The sequence below is a fragment of the Pseudorca crassidens genome, chromosome 3 (assembly GCF_039906515.1).
Source record: "Pseudorca crassidens isolate mPseCra1 chromosome 3, mPseCra1.hap1, whole genome shotgun sequence".
Taxonomy (NCBI): domain Eukaryota; kingdom Metazoa; phylum Chordata; class Mammalia; order Artiodactyla; family Delphinidae; genus Pseudorca; species Pseudorca crassidens.
In genome coordinates this window covers 98,461,758-98,476,117 of record NC_090298.1, presented here as the reverse complement: position 1 = coordinate 98,476,117, position 14,360 = coordinate 98,461,758, and the positions used below count along the sequence as shown (strand labels likewise).

Below are 14,360 nucleotides of genomic sequence, written 5' to 3'. Positions count from 1 at the left end.
AAACAAAGAAAAATCACTTCGAGACACAGACAGCCTACCTCGAGGACAAAAATACTGAGAAGAATCCTGGAAGATTAGAATACTGACTACTGAGCAAAGAATTAAAAGTGCATGCACCTCCAAATGGCAGTCCTAGAAAGGCAATACTTCTGAGGGAGAAGAGGATAAAACAAAGATGTCTCCTTTGAAGACTGAATGGTGAAGAAAAAGAATCAAGAGGGGAAATTTATGATCCTGCAGGATAAAGAGAACTAAAAAAAATTTAATAAAACACTTCCCCACTATGCCCTACTCCAAAAAGCCATCCATTAAAGAAAAGGCACTTTGCTATACTGACAGAAGATGACAATCTTGAATTTCTTTAAGAAAGAATCTTGTAAACCATCCCAAACTACTAACTTTACCTACAAAATGCATACAGGTAAGTAATCTCCATCTGTGCAAAGCTACAATAAGACTAAAAAAGAAAATAAGAACCAAAACATTATTATAAATAAAATTTTCCCAGAAAGAACAACTAGCAAACAGAAGAAAACGATAACACAATACTCAAGCATTTGGGGATAGGAAATAAACATCTTGAATCTGAAATTCAAAAACCAAGAATATAAATGGACAAAAAACATGAAGAAATGAAGTAAGAGATGATTAAACTTGGGAAAGAAATAAAAGAAAAATCAAAATCATATTAGAAATTGAAGACTAAATTATAATGTTCTCAAAGGAGAACATATTCAAACAAAATTTTAAAAAGGCGCATAGAAGAAAAAAAAGAAAAAAACCAAGAGGATGGAAATGAAATAAAGAACTAAAAAAGGACAGAGAGAAAATGGTTGGAAGAAAGATAGAAAAAGATCCAATGTACATAAAGAGTACCTGAAGAAATAAAAATAAAACAATGAATAAGAACTAATATTTAAAATTATCACCCTAGAAAACTTTTTGAAAATAAAAGATCTGAACACACATATTAAAAAGGCCCACCAGGTACATGGGAAAACTGACTTGGAATGAGCAACACTGAGATTTATCCTAGTAAAACTATTAGATTTTTAAAGATAAAGGAAAAAAAAATCCTAAAGCCCTCAAGGATAAAGATCAAGTAACTTAGAGGAAGATAATGACTGGCATCAGACTTCTAAACAGCAATATAGAAAGCCAGGCAACAATGGAACACCATTTTAAGAAACTCAAGATTTCATATCCAGCCAAGCTGTCCTTCAAGTATCCAGGGTATAGAAAAATAGTTTTAAATACATAGGAACCAGACTTCCCTGGTGGCGCAGTGGTTAAGAATCCGCCTGCCAATGCAGGGGACATGGGTTCAAGCCCTGGTCCAGGAAGATCCCACATGCCACGGAGCAACTAAGCCCAGGCGCCATAACTACTGAGCTTGTGCTCTAGAGCCCGTGAGCTACAACTACTTAGCCCATGTGCCACAACTACTGAAGCCCACACGCCTAGAGCCCGTGCTCCGAAACAAAGAGAAACCACCACAATGAGAAGCCCACGCACCACAACGAAGAGGAGCCCCCGCTAGCTGCAACTAGAGAAAGTCCGCACATAGCGATGAAGAAGACCCAATGCAGCCAAAAATAAATAAATAAATTTATTTTAAAAATAATAATAAGATAAATAAATACATAGGAACCAAAGGAATACTATACACGAGGCCTTCTTGGGGAACCTACCACAGGAGGAGCTTTATCCAACCAGGAGATATGGGAGAAACTTTGGCAAAAGGATTGATATATATTCAATTGCAAATCTAAGACTAAAACAAAGGTGGGGAAGAGGCAAGAATAATATATAAATGTTAAACTGTTCTGAAAAAGTAAAATTAATGCATTCCCCAAAATGTGAACTATAAGGGAAAGAGAAACAAGAAAATAAAATAGGCTCTTTAATTGTTAGAAACAAGTAGGAAACAAAGCACAGCAATAAAAACTGAAAAAACAAATAGTAATAAATGAGAAAATTGGGCACTATGGGCATATAAAAAGGTATAGAATTTCCACTTCCGGCCTAGATGGAATAAGTGGAATGAACTTACTCTTCCACAGTAAACAATTAGGAAAAAAAATTTTTTTAAGTGGGCGAGGGGGATACTGTTCTTAGATACTGGACAGGAGGCAGAACAGGATTATGATTCTTGATAGAAAAGAAACAAAAAAGATGGACTCTACAATGGCCACAGTGCTCTGCCTGACAGCACTTTCTAGACTGCAGTGCAAAAAGGGAAACAGAAACATAGCAAAACAGTCTCAAAGAGTTAAAGAGATAAAGATCAGAGTTCTGGGGAGAATGGGCAGTTAGAATGTAGATGTACTGAAAAGGAGGAAGCTACACAGGAAACAGTTCCAGAAATTTAAATAGAAGTCCCCTTGAGGGCCACAGAGAAAGGCCCTGGAAGATGAGACACCACGTGAAGAAGCAGCCAGGTGGAGATTAGAGGCACGCCAGCCAACAGGGAGCACTAAGACCCTGCACTTGTGAAAGAGCCATCCTGGACTTTCCTGCCCCACCCAGACGCCATCTCAGAACAGCTACATGAGTGACAGCCAACACCATTTGTAGCACAAGGACCGCCCAGGCAACCCAGAGTCATGCAAAATAATAAATCATTGTTTCAAAACAAAATTTTAAAAGTACTTATAATACACATGGTAATATAATAAAGAATTATATTTTAATGGAGTATAACCAATATTCCAAAGATTAACTTTATTTAACAATGATGGTAGCTAAAATCCTAATTGTTAGAATAAGTAGTATGAGATATGTATCTGGGGAAAATAAAGATACTTGTTTTCATCCTCCTCAAATACAAAGCCTAACACCTGTTACCTATTTATTCTTTGGTCTTTCTAGATTATTGGGGATGAATTTTCTCTTTATTAATTATGAAAAACCATGAAGTATACATGTAATATCATACCAGTTTGAAGATGAAGAAATTCTCCTAAAGACATGAAAAACAAAATATTCCAGAAGTGATATTGGTAGAGCGATGGTTGCTAGTTTCCCTACTGATTGAGAAGTTACTTATTTAATTTAAATAGCTGGCACAAAGTTTATGCTATAACAACATAATCTGTTCCATTTCCACTTCTCCTTAAAGGTCTGTTCATCCACAATCATCTCCCACCACTCTCCGGTGTGAATGCTCTAATTCTTACTCCTTGTACATACATCATGCTCTTTTCTGCTATCATTACTAAGTTCTTATCCCCTTCCAGGCCATACGGCAAGCCTTATATCCCTGGTAAGAGAGAATATCTATACACCATTTTAGTTCAGAAGTCCCATCTTTCCTACCAAACTCTTCTGTATGTCATTCTCTAATAAGTAGCCCATCTCAGAATGTCTACAGCACTTACTCTACAATTCAAAGCCTTGTATTTAATCATTCGTTGCTTAGAATAGGTGCCCCAGAAATTAAGACATCTACACCTTATATCTAAGTATCCTTTCAGTTCCTTGTCAATAGATCACACTTCTTCTACTTGATTTGTATCTCCTATAGCACAGATCCAATTTAAAACAGCCCACAAATCCCCTGAAATTTAAGCTAATTTTTATGCAAAATGTTTCTGAAGAAACAGTCGGTAGTTTTTATCATATTCTCAAGTGACCATATGATACAAATGGTCAGGAACCTCTGTCAAATGATGGGTGTCCATTATTTATACAAAAAATATTTGTTAATTTATAAACTGTCCTTTGTCACACAGCAAAATACTCAAGTCTGTTAAAAGCTAACAAAAAGTTCTATTCATCTGAAAAAAGAAAAAAAAATCTTTCTGCTTACTGTATAAAGCAATTCAAGCCATGGAAACTATTCAGCTTTTCTTATCTACAGCAGATACATTTTATTATTTCAGTAACACAAGAATAATAATGGAGCATTTCTGGGTTTTCTGAACCATGAAACCATGAAGTCTTCTGTTCTTTAGTGTGCTAATAAAATTAATTTCACTATGAAGCTTTAATTAAACATAAATATGAGTGCTCTCTTAAGAAACTGATAAGAAATAGGGATAGGAAGAACATTTAAAGGCAAAAACTAATCTGAGGTAGAAAGTATTGTTCTATCACCCAATTACATAGTGTATAAAAAAATACAATTAATATATTCCAAACTTAATTCTTTCTGGCTCATGAAATTATATTCCTATTTGCCAGCACACATAAATCCTGCAGTTCTCATATCAAGTATATCAAAATTAGTATCAAAAAATAAGTGAATTTTACAAATAATGTGCTGTCATTACCTGCTTATTCACAGCATAACTTCAGAGCTTTACATATTCTGTTCTATGTCTGCATGGTTAGTATTCTGGCCATCATAGGGAAGAATCTTCAGGTCTCTCAAAAACAAAGTTGCTTTTCTCATCTTTATGGTCACCTTTTGTTTCTTAGATAAATCTTTGCATGCTTACAGAATTTGTTAACTGACAGGGCATTTTAACTCCTCCATCAGAAAACATATTATTTATGCCAAACAAAAGAGATTAAATCATCTACTCCTTCTCCGATGCTTTACTGTACCTGTCCACTAAAGTTAGCATAAAATAATCTCTCTCGAAGCAATGTAGCTCAGTTTTCTTTTCCAATAGAAGAAAGGATAAATGAAATTTGCCTTTTATTTTATCCTGCTCTCTAAGGCTTTAATGAAATTCTTCACTACTAAGCTAGGCAGTCTCCTTAAGGCAAGCAATCCACTGCCAACAAAGCATAACGCTTTTTCAATTGACTAATGAAAAGCCATTTTACATTTTTTTTGATACCTAGTGGATAAAAAAACTGCTAAGTAAAAATTCAGAAAGAACGAATGTCAGCTACAGAAATATGCCGTTATTTTTATTACGTAGAACACAGCCACTACTTTTGGACTCACAAAATTACAGGGTATCAGAGTTATAAATCAAAAAGTGTCAGGAGTCAGGTGGCTTTATCACTTTTCAAAAATACATTCTTGAGGCTTCTGGGAAGATGGCGGAAGAGTAAGACGCGGAAATCACCTTCCTCCCCACAGATACACCAAAAATACAGCTACACGTGGAACAACTCCTACAGAACACCTACTGAACGCTGACAGAAGACCTCAGACCTCCCAAAAGGCAAGAAACCCCCCCACGTACCTGGGTAGGGCAAAAGAAAAAATAAACAGAGACAAAAGGATAGGGACGGGACCTGCACCAGTGGGAGGGAGCTGTGAAGGAGGAAAGGTTTCCACACACTAGGAAGCTCCTTCACGGGCGGAGACTGTGGATGGCGGAGGGGGAAGCTTCGGAGCCGCGGAGGAGAGCACAGCAACAGGGGTGCGGGGGGCAAAGCGGAGAGATTCCCACACAGAGGATCAGGGCCGACTGGCACTCACCAGCCCGAGAGGCTTGGATGCTCACCCGCCGGGGCAAGCGGGGCTGGGAGCTGAGGCTCGGGCTTCGGTCGGAGCGCCAGGAAAGGACTGGGGTTGGCGGCGTGAACACAGCCTGCAGGGGGTTAGTGCACCACGGCTGGCCGGGAGGGAGTCCGGGAAAAGTCTGGACCTGCCGAAGAGGCAAGAGACTTTTTCTTCCCTCTTTGTTTCCTGGTGCTCGAGGAGAGGGGATTAAGAACGCTGCTTAAAGGAGCTCCAGAGACGGGCGCGAGCCGCAGCTAAAAGCGCGGACCCCAGAGACGGGCATGAGACGCTAAGGCTGCTGCTACCGCCACCAAGAAGCCTGTGTGCGAGCACAGGTCACTATCCACACCCCGCTTCCGGGGAGCCTGTGCAGCCCGCCAGTGCCAGGATCCCGTGATCCAGGGACAACTTCCCCGGGAGAACGCACGGCGCGCCTCAGGCTAGTACAACGTCAGGCAGGCCTGTGCCACCCGCCGCAGGCTCGCCACGCACTCCGTGCCCCTCCCTCCCCCTGGCCTGAGTGAGCCAGAGCCCCCGAATCAGCGGCTCCTTTAACTCGGTCCTGTCTGAGCGAAGAACAGACGCCCTCCGGCGACCTACATGCAGAGGCAGGGCCAACTCCAAAGCTGAGCCCCTGGGAGCTGTGAGAACAAAGAAGAGAAAGGGAAATCTCTCCCAGCAGCCTCAGAAGCAGCGGATTAAAGCTCCACAATCAACTTGATGTCTGTGGAATACATGAATAGACAAGGAATCATCCCAAATTAAGGAGGTGAACTTTGAGAGCAAGATTTAGTATTTTTTCCCCTTTTCCTCTTTTTGTGTGTATGTGTATGCTTCTGTGTGAGATTTTGTCTTTATAGCTTTGCTTCCACCATTTGTCCGAGGGTTCTATCCGTCCGTTTTTTGTTCTTAATAATTACTTTTTATTTTAATAACTTTCTTTTATTTTACTTTATCTTCGTTCTTTCTTTCCTTCCTTATCTCCTTTAGAAAACGAATCATCCAAATTGAGAAGGTGGACTTTGAGAGCAAGATTTATGATTTTTTTCCCTTTTCCTCTTTTTGTGAGTGTGTATGTGTATGCTTCTGTGTGAGATTTTGTCTGTATAGCTTTGCTTCCACCATTTGTCCTAGCGTTCTATCCGTCCATTTTTTTTTGTTTTTTCTCTTAATAATTATATTTTTATTTTAATAACTTTATTATATTTTATCTTACTTTATTTTATTTACTTTATCTTCTTTCTTTCTTTTTTTCCTTCCTTCCCTCCTTCCTTCCTTCCTCCCTCCCTCCCTCCCTTCTTTCTTTCTTTCTTTCTACCTCTACTAATTCTTTCTTTCTACTTTTTCTCCCTTTTATTCTGAGCCATGTGGATGAAAGGCTCTTGGTGCTGCAGCCAGGAGTCAGTGCTGTGCCTCTGAGGTGGGAGAGCCAACTTCAGGACACTGGTCCACAAGAGACCTCCCGGCTCCACATAATATCAAATGGCGAAAATCTACCAGAGATCTCCATCTCAACACCAGCACCCAGCTTCACTCAACGACCATCAAGCTACAGTGCTGGGCATCCTGTGCCAAACAACTAGCATCACAGGAACACAACCCCACCCATTAGCAGAGAGGCTGACTAAAATCATAATAAGGCCACAGACACCCCAAAACACACCACCAGACATGGACCTACCAACCAGAAAGACAAGATCCAGCCTCATGCACCAGAACACAGGCACTAGTCCCCTCTACCAGGAAGCCTACACAACCCACTGAACCAACCTTAGCCACTGGGGACAGACACCAAAAACAACGGGAACTACGAACATGCAGCCTGCAAAAAGGAGACCCCAAACACAGTAAGATAAGAAAAATGAGAAGACAGAAAATCACACAGCAGATGAAGGAGCAAGATAAAAACCCACCAGACCTAACAAATGAAGAGGAAATAGGCAGTCTACCTGAAAAAGAATTCAGAATAATGATAGTAAAGATGATCCAAAATCTTGGAAATAGAATGGACAAAATGCAAGAAACATTTAACAAGGACCTAGAAGAAATAAAGATGAAACAAACAACAATGAACAACACAATAAATGAAATTAAAAATACTCTAGATGGGATCAATAGCAGAATAACTGAGGCAGAAGAATGGATAAGTGACCTGGAAGATAAAATAGTGGAAATAACTACTGCAGAGCAGAATAAAGAAAAAAGAATGAAAAGAACTGAGGACAGTCTCAGAGACCTCTGGGACAACATTAAACGCACCAACATTCGAATTATAGGGGTTCCAGAAGAAGAAGAGAAAAAGAAAGGGATTGAGAAAATATTTGAAGAGATTATAGTTGAAAACTTCCCTAATATGGGAAAGGAAATAGTAAATCAAGTCCAGGAAGCACAGAGAGTCCCATACAGGATAAATCCAAGGAGAAATGGAAATCCAAAGAGAAATGCAAATCAAAACTACAATGAGATATCATCTCACACCAGTCAGAATGGCCATCATCAAAAAATCTAGAAACAATAAATGCTGGAGAGGGTGTGGAGAAAAGGGAACACTCTTGCACTGCTGGTGAGAATGTGAATGGTACATCCACTATGGAGAACAGTATGGAGGTTCCTTAAAAAACTACAAATAGAACTACCATATGACCCAGCAATCCCACTACTGGGCATATACCCTGAGAAAACCATAATTCAAAAAGAGTCATGTACCAAAATGTTCATTGCAGCTCTATTTACAATAGCCCGGAGATGGAAACAACCTAAGTGCCCATCATCAGATGAATGGATAAAGAAGATGTAGCACATATATACAATGGAATATCAGCCATAAAAAGAAACGAAATTGAGCTATTTGTAATGAGATGGATGGACCTAGAGTCTGTCATATAGAGTGAAGTAAGTGAGAAAGAGAGAGACAAATACCGTATGCTAACACATATATATGGAATTTAAGAAAAAAAAAATGTCATGAAGAACCTAGGGGTAAGACAGTAATAAAGACACAGACCTACTAGAGAATGGACTTGAGGATATGGGGAGGGGGAAAGGTAAGCTGTGACAAAGTGAGAGAGTGGCATGGACATATATACACTACCAAACGTAAGGTAGATAGCTAGTGGGAAGCAGCCGCATACCACAGGGAGATCAGCTCGGTGCTTTGTGACCGCCTGGAGGGGTGGGATAGGGAGGGTGGGAGGGAGGGAGATGCAAGAGGGAAGAGATATGGGAACATATGTATATATATAACTGATTCATTTTGTTGTAAAGCAGAAACTAACACACCATTGTAAAGCAATTATACTCCAATAAAGATGTTAAAAAAAAAAATTCTTACCTGATTAAGTGAGGTGGTATCTGTAAGTACAGCATCAGGAGGTCTATTAGGTATGGCTACAGCTACCTGAGATCAAAAAACATTACACGTTAAATAATAACAAAATAATTGTTATTCTCTTTACCCAAACTGATATTTGATAAACAACCATGTTTCAATATACAGTCATCCCTCAGTTTCCAAGGGTGATTGGTTCCAGGACCCCTTCATGGATACCAAGATCTGCAGATGCTCAAATCCCTTATATAAAAGCGGTGTAGTATTTGCATATAATCTATGCACATCCTCCCATATACTTGGGAGGATGTGCATAGATTACTTATAATACCTAATACAATGTAAATGCTGTGTAAATAGTTTGGGAACTTTCTGGAATTTTTTTTTCTGAATATTTTTGATCCACAGTTGATTCAATCTGCAGATGCCAAACATGTGGATACAGAACCCACAGATATGGAGGGCTGACTGTAACAAAATCTGCAAACTGGATAAAAAGTTTATTTTAATATTTTATTTTCAGCACATAATGACATTTAAAATTTCATAACTGCTAGCTTCATCTACATTAAGATCCCTGAAATGACCTTGTTTAATGAAAGGAATTATATAAGCAGATCCATTCTCTAGGCCACAAAGGAGAAAAAGGTAAAGACTCTTTTCCCAATGCAAAAGATGACAGTAACTGTAAGAATTAGACAAACAATTCACATCTATATTGATTTAATCTTTAAATGCACTTTACCAAGATTGTGGATCTCTTTGCATTTATTTTCTTTTTAATTTTTATTGCAGTATAGTTGATTTACAATATTGTGTTAATTTCAGGTGTACAGCAAAGTGAATCAGTTTTTTATATATATATATACATATACACACATATATCTCCACTCTTTTTTAGATTCTTTTCCCACATAGGTCCTTACAGAGTATTGAGTAGAGTTCCCTGTGCTATATAGTTAAGTCCTTATTAGTTATCTGTTTTATATATAGTAGTATGTATATGTCAATCCCAATCTCCCAAATTATCACTCCCCCACCATTTCCCCCCTGGTAACTATAAGTTTGTTTTCTACATCTGTGGCTCTATTTCTGTTTTGTAAAGAAGTTCATTTGTATCGTTTTTTTTTCAGATTCTGCATATAAGTGATATCATATGATATTTGTCTTCATCTGACTTACTTCACTCAGTATGGCAGTCTCTAGGTCCATCCATGTTCCTGCAAATGGCATTATTTCATTCTTCTTTATGGCTGAGTAATATTCCATTGTATATATGTACCACATCTTCTTTATCCATTCCTCTTTTCTTTTTTAAGTGCATAAATCTTTTTTTTAAATAAATTTATTTATTTTATTTATTTTTTTTGGCTGTGTTGGATCTTTGTTGCTGTGTGCAGGCTTTCTCTAGTTGCAGGGAGCGGGGGCTACTCTTCATTGCAGTGCGCAGGCTTCTCATTGCGGTGTCTTTTCTTGTTGCGGAGCACAGGCTCTAGGCATGCAGGCTTCAGTAGTTGTGGCACGCAGGCTCAGTAGTTGTGGCTCGTGGGTGCTAGAGCACAGACTCAGTAGTTGTGCCGCATGGGCTTAGTTGCTTCACGGCATGTGGGATCTTCCCAGACCAGGACTTGAACCTGTGTCCCCTGAATTGGCAGGCGGATTCTTAACCACTGCACCACCAGGGAAGCCCCCATTCCTCTGCTGATGGACATTTAGGTTGCCTCCATGTCCTGGCTATCGTAAACAGTGCTGCTATGAACATTGGGGTGCATGGTTTTCTCCAGATGTATGCCCAGTAGTGGGACTGCTGGATCATATGCTAACTCTATTTTTAGTTTCTTAAGGAACGTCCATACTGTTCTTCGTAGTGGCTGTATCAATTTACATTCCCACCAACAGTGCAAAAGGGTTCCCTTTTCTCCACACCCTCTCCAGCATTCATTGTTTGTAGATTTTTTGATGATGGCCATTCTAACCAGTGTGAGGTGATACTCATAGTTTTGATTTGCATTTCTCTAATAATTAGTGATGTTGAGCATGTTTTCATGTGCTCTTTGGCCATCTATATGTCTTCTTTGGAGAAATGTCTATTTAGATCTTCCTCTTTGCATTTATATCCTAATTGGAGCAGTTGAGCTTCTTGGATGTGTAGATCAACGTTTTTCATCAATGCCATTGTTCCTTCAATTATTTTTTCTGCTTCTTTCTCTCTCCTCTCTTTCTGGTATGCCCATTACATAAAAGCTGGTGTACTTAATGGTATTTCACATTTCTCTGAGCCTCTTCATTCTTTTTCTTCACCTTTTTTCTTTCTGTTCTTCAGACAGAGATAGATTGATCGATCTTCAAGTTTTTTTATTTTAATTCTGCCACTTCAAATTTACCATTGAGACCCTCTAGTAAATTCTTCATTTCAGTTATTGTACTTTCAGTTCCAGAACTATTTCTATTTGGTTCTTTTTTTATATAATTTCTATTTATTGATTTCTTTCTCTCTTTTTTTTTTTTCTGAGCCACAACACGCAGCTTGCAGAATCTTAGTTCCCCGACCAGGGACTGAACCCGTGCCCCCTGCAGTGGAAGTGCGGAGTGCTAACCACTGGACCACTGGGGAATTCCCCAATTTTTCTCTATTTGATGAGACATTGTCATCATACTTTACTTCTTTATACACTTTACTTCTTTAAGCATGGTTTCCTTTAGTTCTTCGACTATATTTACAATAAATGCTTTGAAGTCTTTTCCTATTAAGTCTTCTCAAAAGCAATCTCTGTTGCCTGTTTTGTTTTGTTTTTTCATATATATGGGTCATACTCTTTTATTTCTTTCAGATCTTGTAATTTTTGTTGGTAACTGGATACTTTAGATAACATATTGCAGCAACTCTGGATACTGAGACCCCTTTCCCCTTCCAGGGCTTGTTGTTATTGTTAACTTGTTTATTTGTTTAGTGACTTGGCTAGACTATTTAAGTACATTTCCCCCACAGTGTGCAGACTCTGATGTTGCTCCTCAGAGGGTACAGCCTTGGGCAAGCACAGTCAGCCTGGGATGGATGACAGTGGTTTTAGCAGGGCTCTGTGTGACTGTCTCTCCCTGATCTCTCTGTTAAACTGTCTGTCCAGCTGTTCAGCTTCACAAATTGACAGATGACTGTTCTATTATTTTCAACAGTGCCCTGGGGCATAAATTGTTCCACAATCTGATCCAATTAAAGTCAGGCCTTTTTGGAGGTGTAGTCTTTGAGGCCAGTCTTTGAGGTTTGTTATGATCCCATGATGACTCTTCTTAGCTGTCTTTCCATGGTTCTCTCTGGCAAATTTCTAGTTGGACTAGTTTAGTTTACTGCTTTCATGGAGCTACCAGCCTCCTCTTGATTATCACTAAAGTAACACTGTTTTTGAAACCATCCTTACTTTTGAGCTTCCAAATACTTGGTACCAAAATGAGTCAGTTTCCGTGGGAAGAGCTTCAGAGCTCTCTAAATTATTACAGCCTGCCTTGCCCCCCAGGCCAAACCTCTGCACCACTGCAACGGACATGAGGGCAAGCATCGTGGCCCACTTCTCTCCAAGTGACATCCTCACTTTACAAGAAGAGTCCTAGGCAAGGGAGGAGCTTCTGGTCTTCTCAGCCTGCCTCTAGTAGCAGGGGACCACCACCCTATGAGCAGGCTGGGCAAGAGTTATCAGGGCCCTAGTGTTCTCAGCCTGCCACGGTGGAACACAGTCTCCACCCTACAAGTAGGGGCGGGGTGGAGGAAGACAGCCCCGTAACTCTCAGCCACTTTTACCTGGAATTGAGCTTCTGCAACACAAGCTGGGGCTGGGGAGTGGTGTGGAGGTAATAGGAAAAATGAGTGGGCTGGTCCTCCTAGGAAGACAGTGCGGCCCTATTCTGGGAACTGAGGGCAGAGGTAAAAGCTAGGTTAAATTGATGTAAAATCCAATTTACAAAATATTTTTAGGAAAAAAAATATGTTTTTGGATAGAATTTGAGAACTAAAGAGTAACTAGAATTGTTTTATACAAGAGAAATGCTCAAGTCATTTAATGAATGATGATTTGCATTTATACAAGGATCACTTGTATGTGTTAGGTTTTTCTAAAGAGGTTTGGATGCAGGCAAAGTTTGCATAAGAAAGCAAAGATATTCCCATAGTTACCTCAGCTACATGACACTTACGTCAGCCAGAGTTTTCTATATATAACATATGTTATATATTAAAATATACAAATATAAACAGCATTTCAAATCCAAGGAACACATTCTGATTCAAAGAAGTGTGGACTACTGAAGCCCTACTGTATGAAATTACACATATGGTAAGTTCAAAATACAGATAAGGATCCTTAACGACACATGTATCTCGCTTATGAAGTCATAGCCTACCTTAGCTTTGTCTGACATCCGTTTGCCACCAAAGCCTCCAGAGCCAACAACAAAGATGGAGAACTGATTATAACATATAAGTTCCTCCCCAGAATAAGAGTAGACTGAAAAGTAAATGAAAGAAAAAAAGAAAAGAGGTTATTACCAAAAGACACAACTAGTTACCCAATATATGATCAACAATCCTTTGAAAAGTTTCAGAAACAAAATCCAATTACTAAAAGGCTTTGCAATTTAAAGACACCCAAGTTTGGAATACAGAGCACTCATTTTAATCACTCACTACCAGTCTCTAGAAGGCAAAGAGAAGAGGATCTTGACAAATCCTTTCTTGACTATGAAACAGCAGTTCATCTCACCTCTTCTTAAAGTTCCCCAACTGCCTTTCGTATTTCAATTCTCTCCTTCTCAAACCTTTCAAACAATTCCTCTATAAAATGCAGACTAACGCACATGAAAAGATGCTCATCATCGCTAATTATTACAGGAATGCAAATCAAAACTACAATGAAGTACCACCTCATACTGGTCAGAATGACCAACATTAAAAAGTCTACAAATAACAAATGCTGGAGAGGGTGTGGAGAAAAGGGAACTCTCCTACACTGTTGGTAGGAATGTAAATCGGTACAGCCACTATGGAGGTTCCTCAAAAAACTAAAAATAGAATTGCCATATGATCCAGCAATCCCACTCCTAGGCATATATCCAGACAAAACTATAATTCAAAAAGATGCATGCACCCCTATGTTCATAGCAACACTATTTACAATAGCCAAGACATGGAAACAACCTAAAAGTCCATCAACAGATGAACGGATAAAGAAGATGTGATATACACACACACACACACACACACACACACACACACACACATACACACACACACACTGGAATATTACTCAGCCATAAAAAAGACTGAAATAATGCCATTTGCAGCAACACGGATGCACCTAGAGATTATCATACCAAGAGAAGTCAGAAAGAGAAAAATACCATATATCAGTTATATGTGGAATCTAAAATATGACACAAATGAACATATCTACAAAACAGGAATAGACTCAGAGATATAGAGAACAGACTTGTGGTTGCCTAGGGGAAAGGAAGGTGGTGGAGGGATGGATTGGGAGTTTGGGATTAGCAGATGGAAACTATTATATATAGGATGGATAAACAACAAGGTCCTACTGTATTGCACATGGAACTATATTCAATATCCTGTGATAAGCC

At 39.2% G+C, this 14,360-nt stretch overlaps 1 protein-coding gene across 2 annotated transcripts in view; it reads right to left on the bottom strand.

Moving 5' to 3' along the window:
- HSD17B4 (hydroxysteroid 17-beta dehydrogenase 4) overlaps positions 1-14,360 on the bottom strand; it is a 92,505-nt gene that overhangs the window by 30,033 nt on the left and 48,112 nt on the right. For both annotated transcript variants that reach the window (XM_067731519.1, XM_067731518.1), the window contains exons 16-17: positions 13,128-13,231; positions 8,739-8,804 (exon numbers count right to left, since the gene is read on the bottom strand). In XM_067731519.1, coding sequence (XP_067587620.1) covers positions 8,739-8,804; positions 13,128-13,231 — 170 coding nt within the window. The remainder of the gene's footprint in view (positions 1-8,738; positions 8,805-13,127; positions 13,232-14,360) is intronic.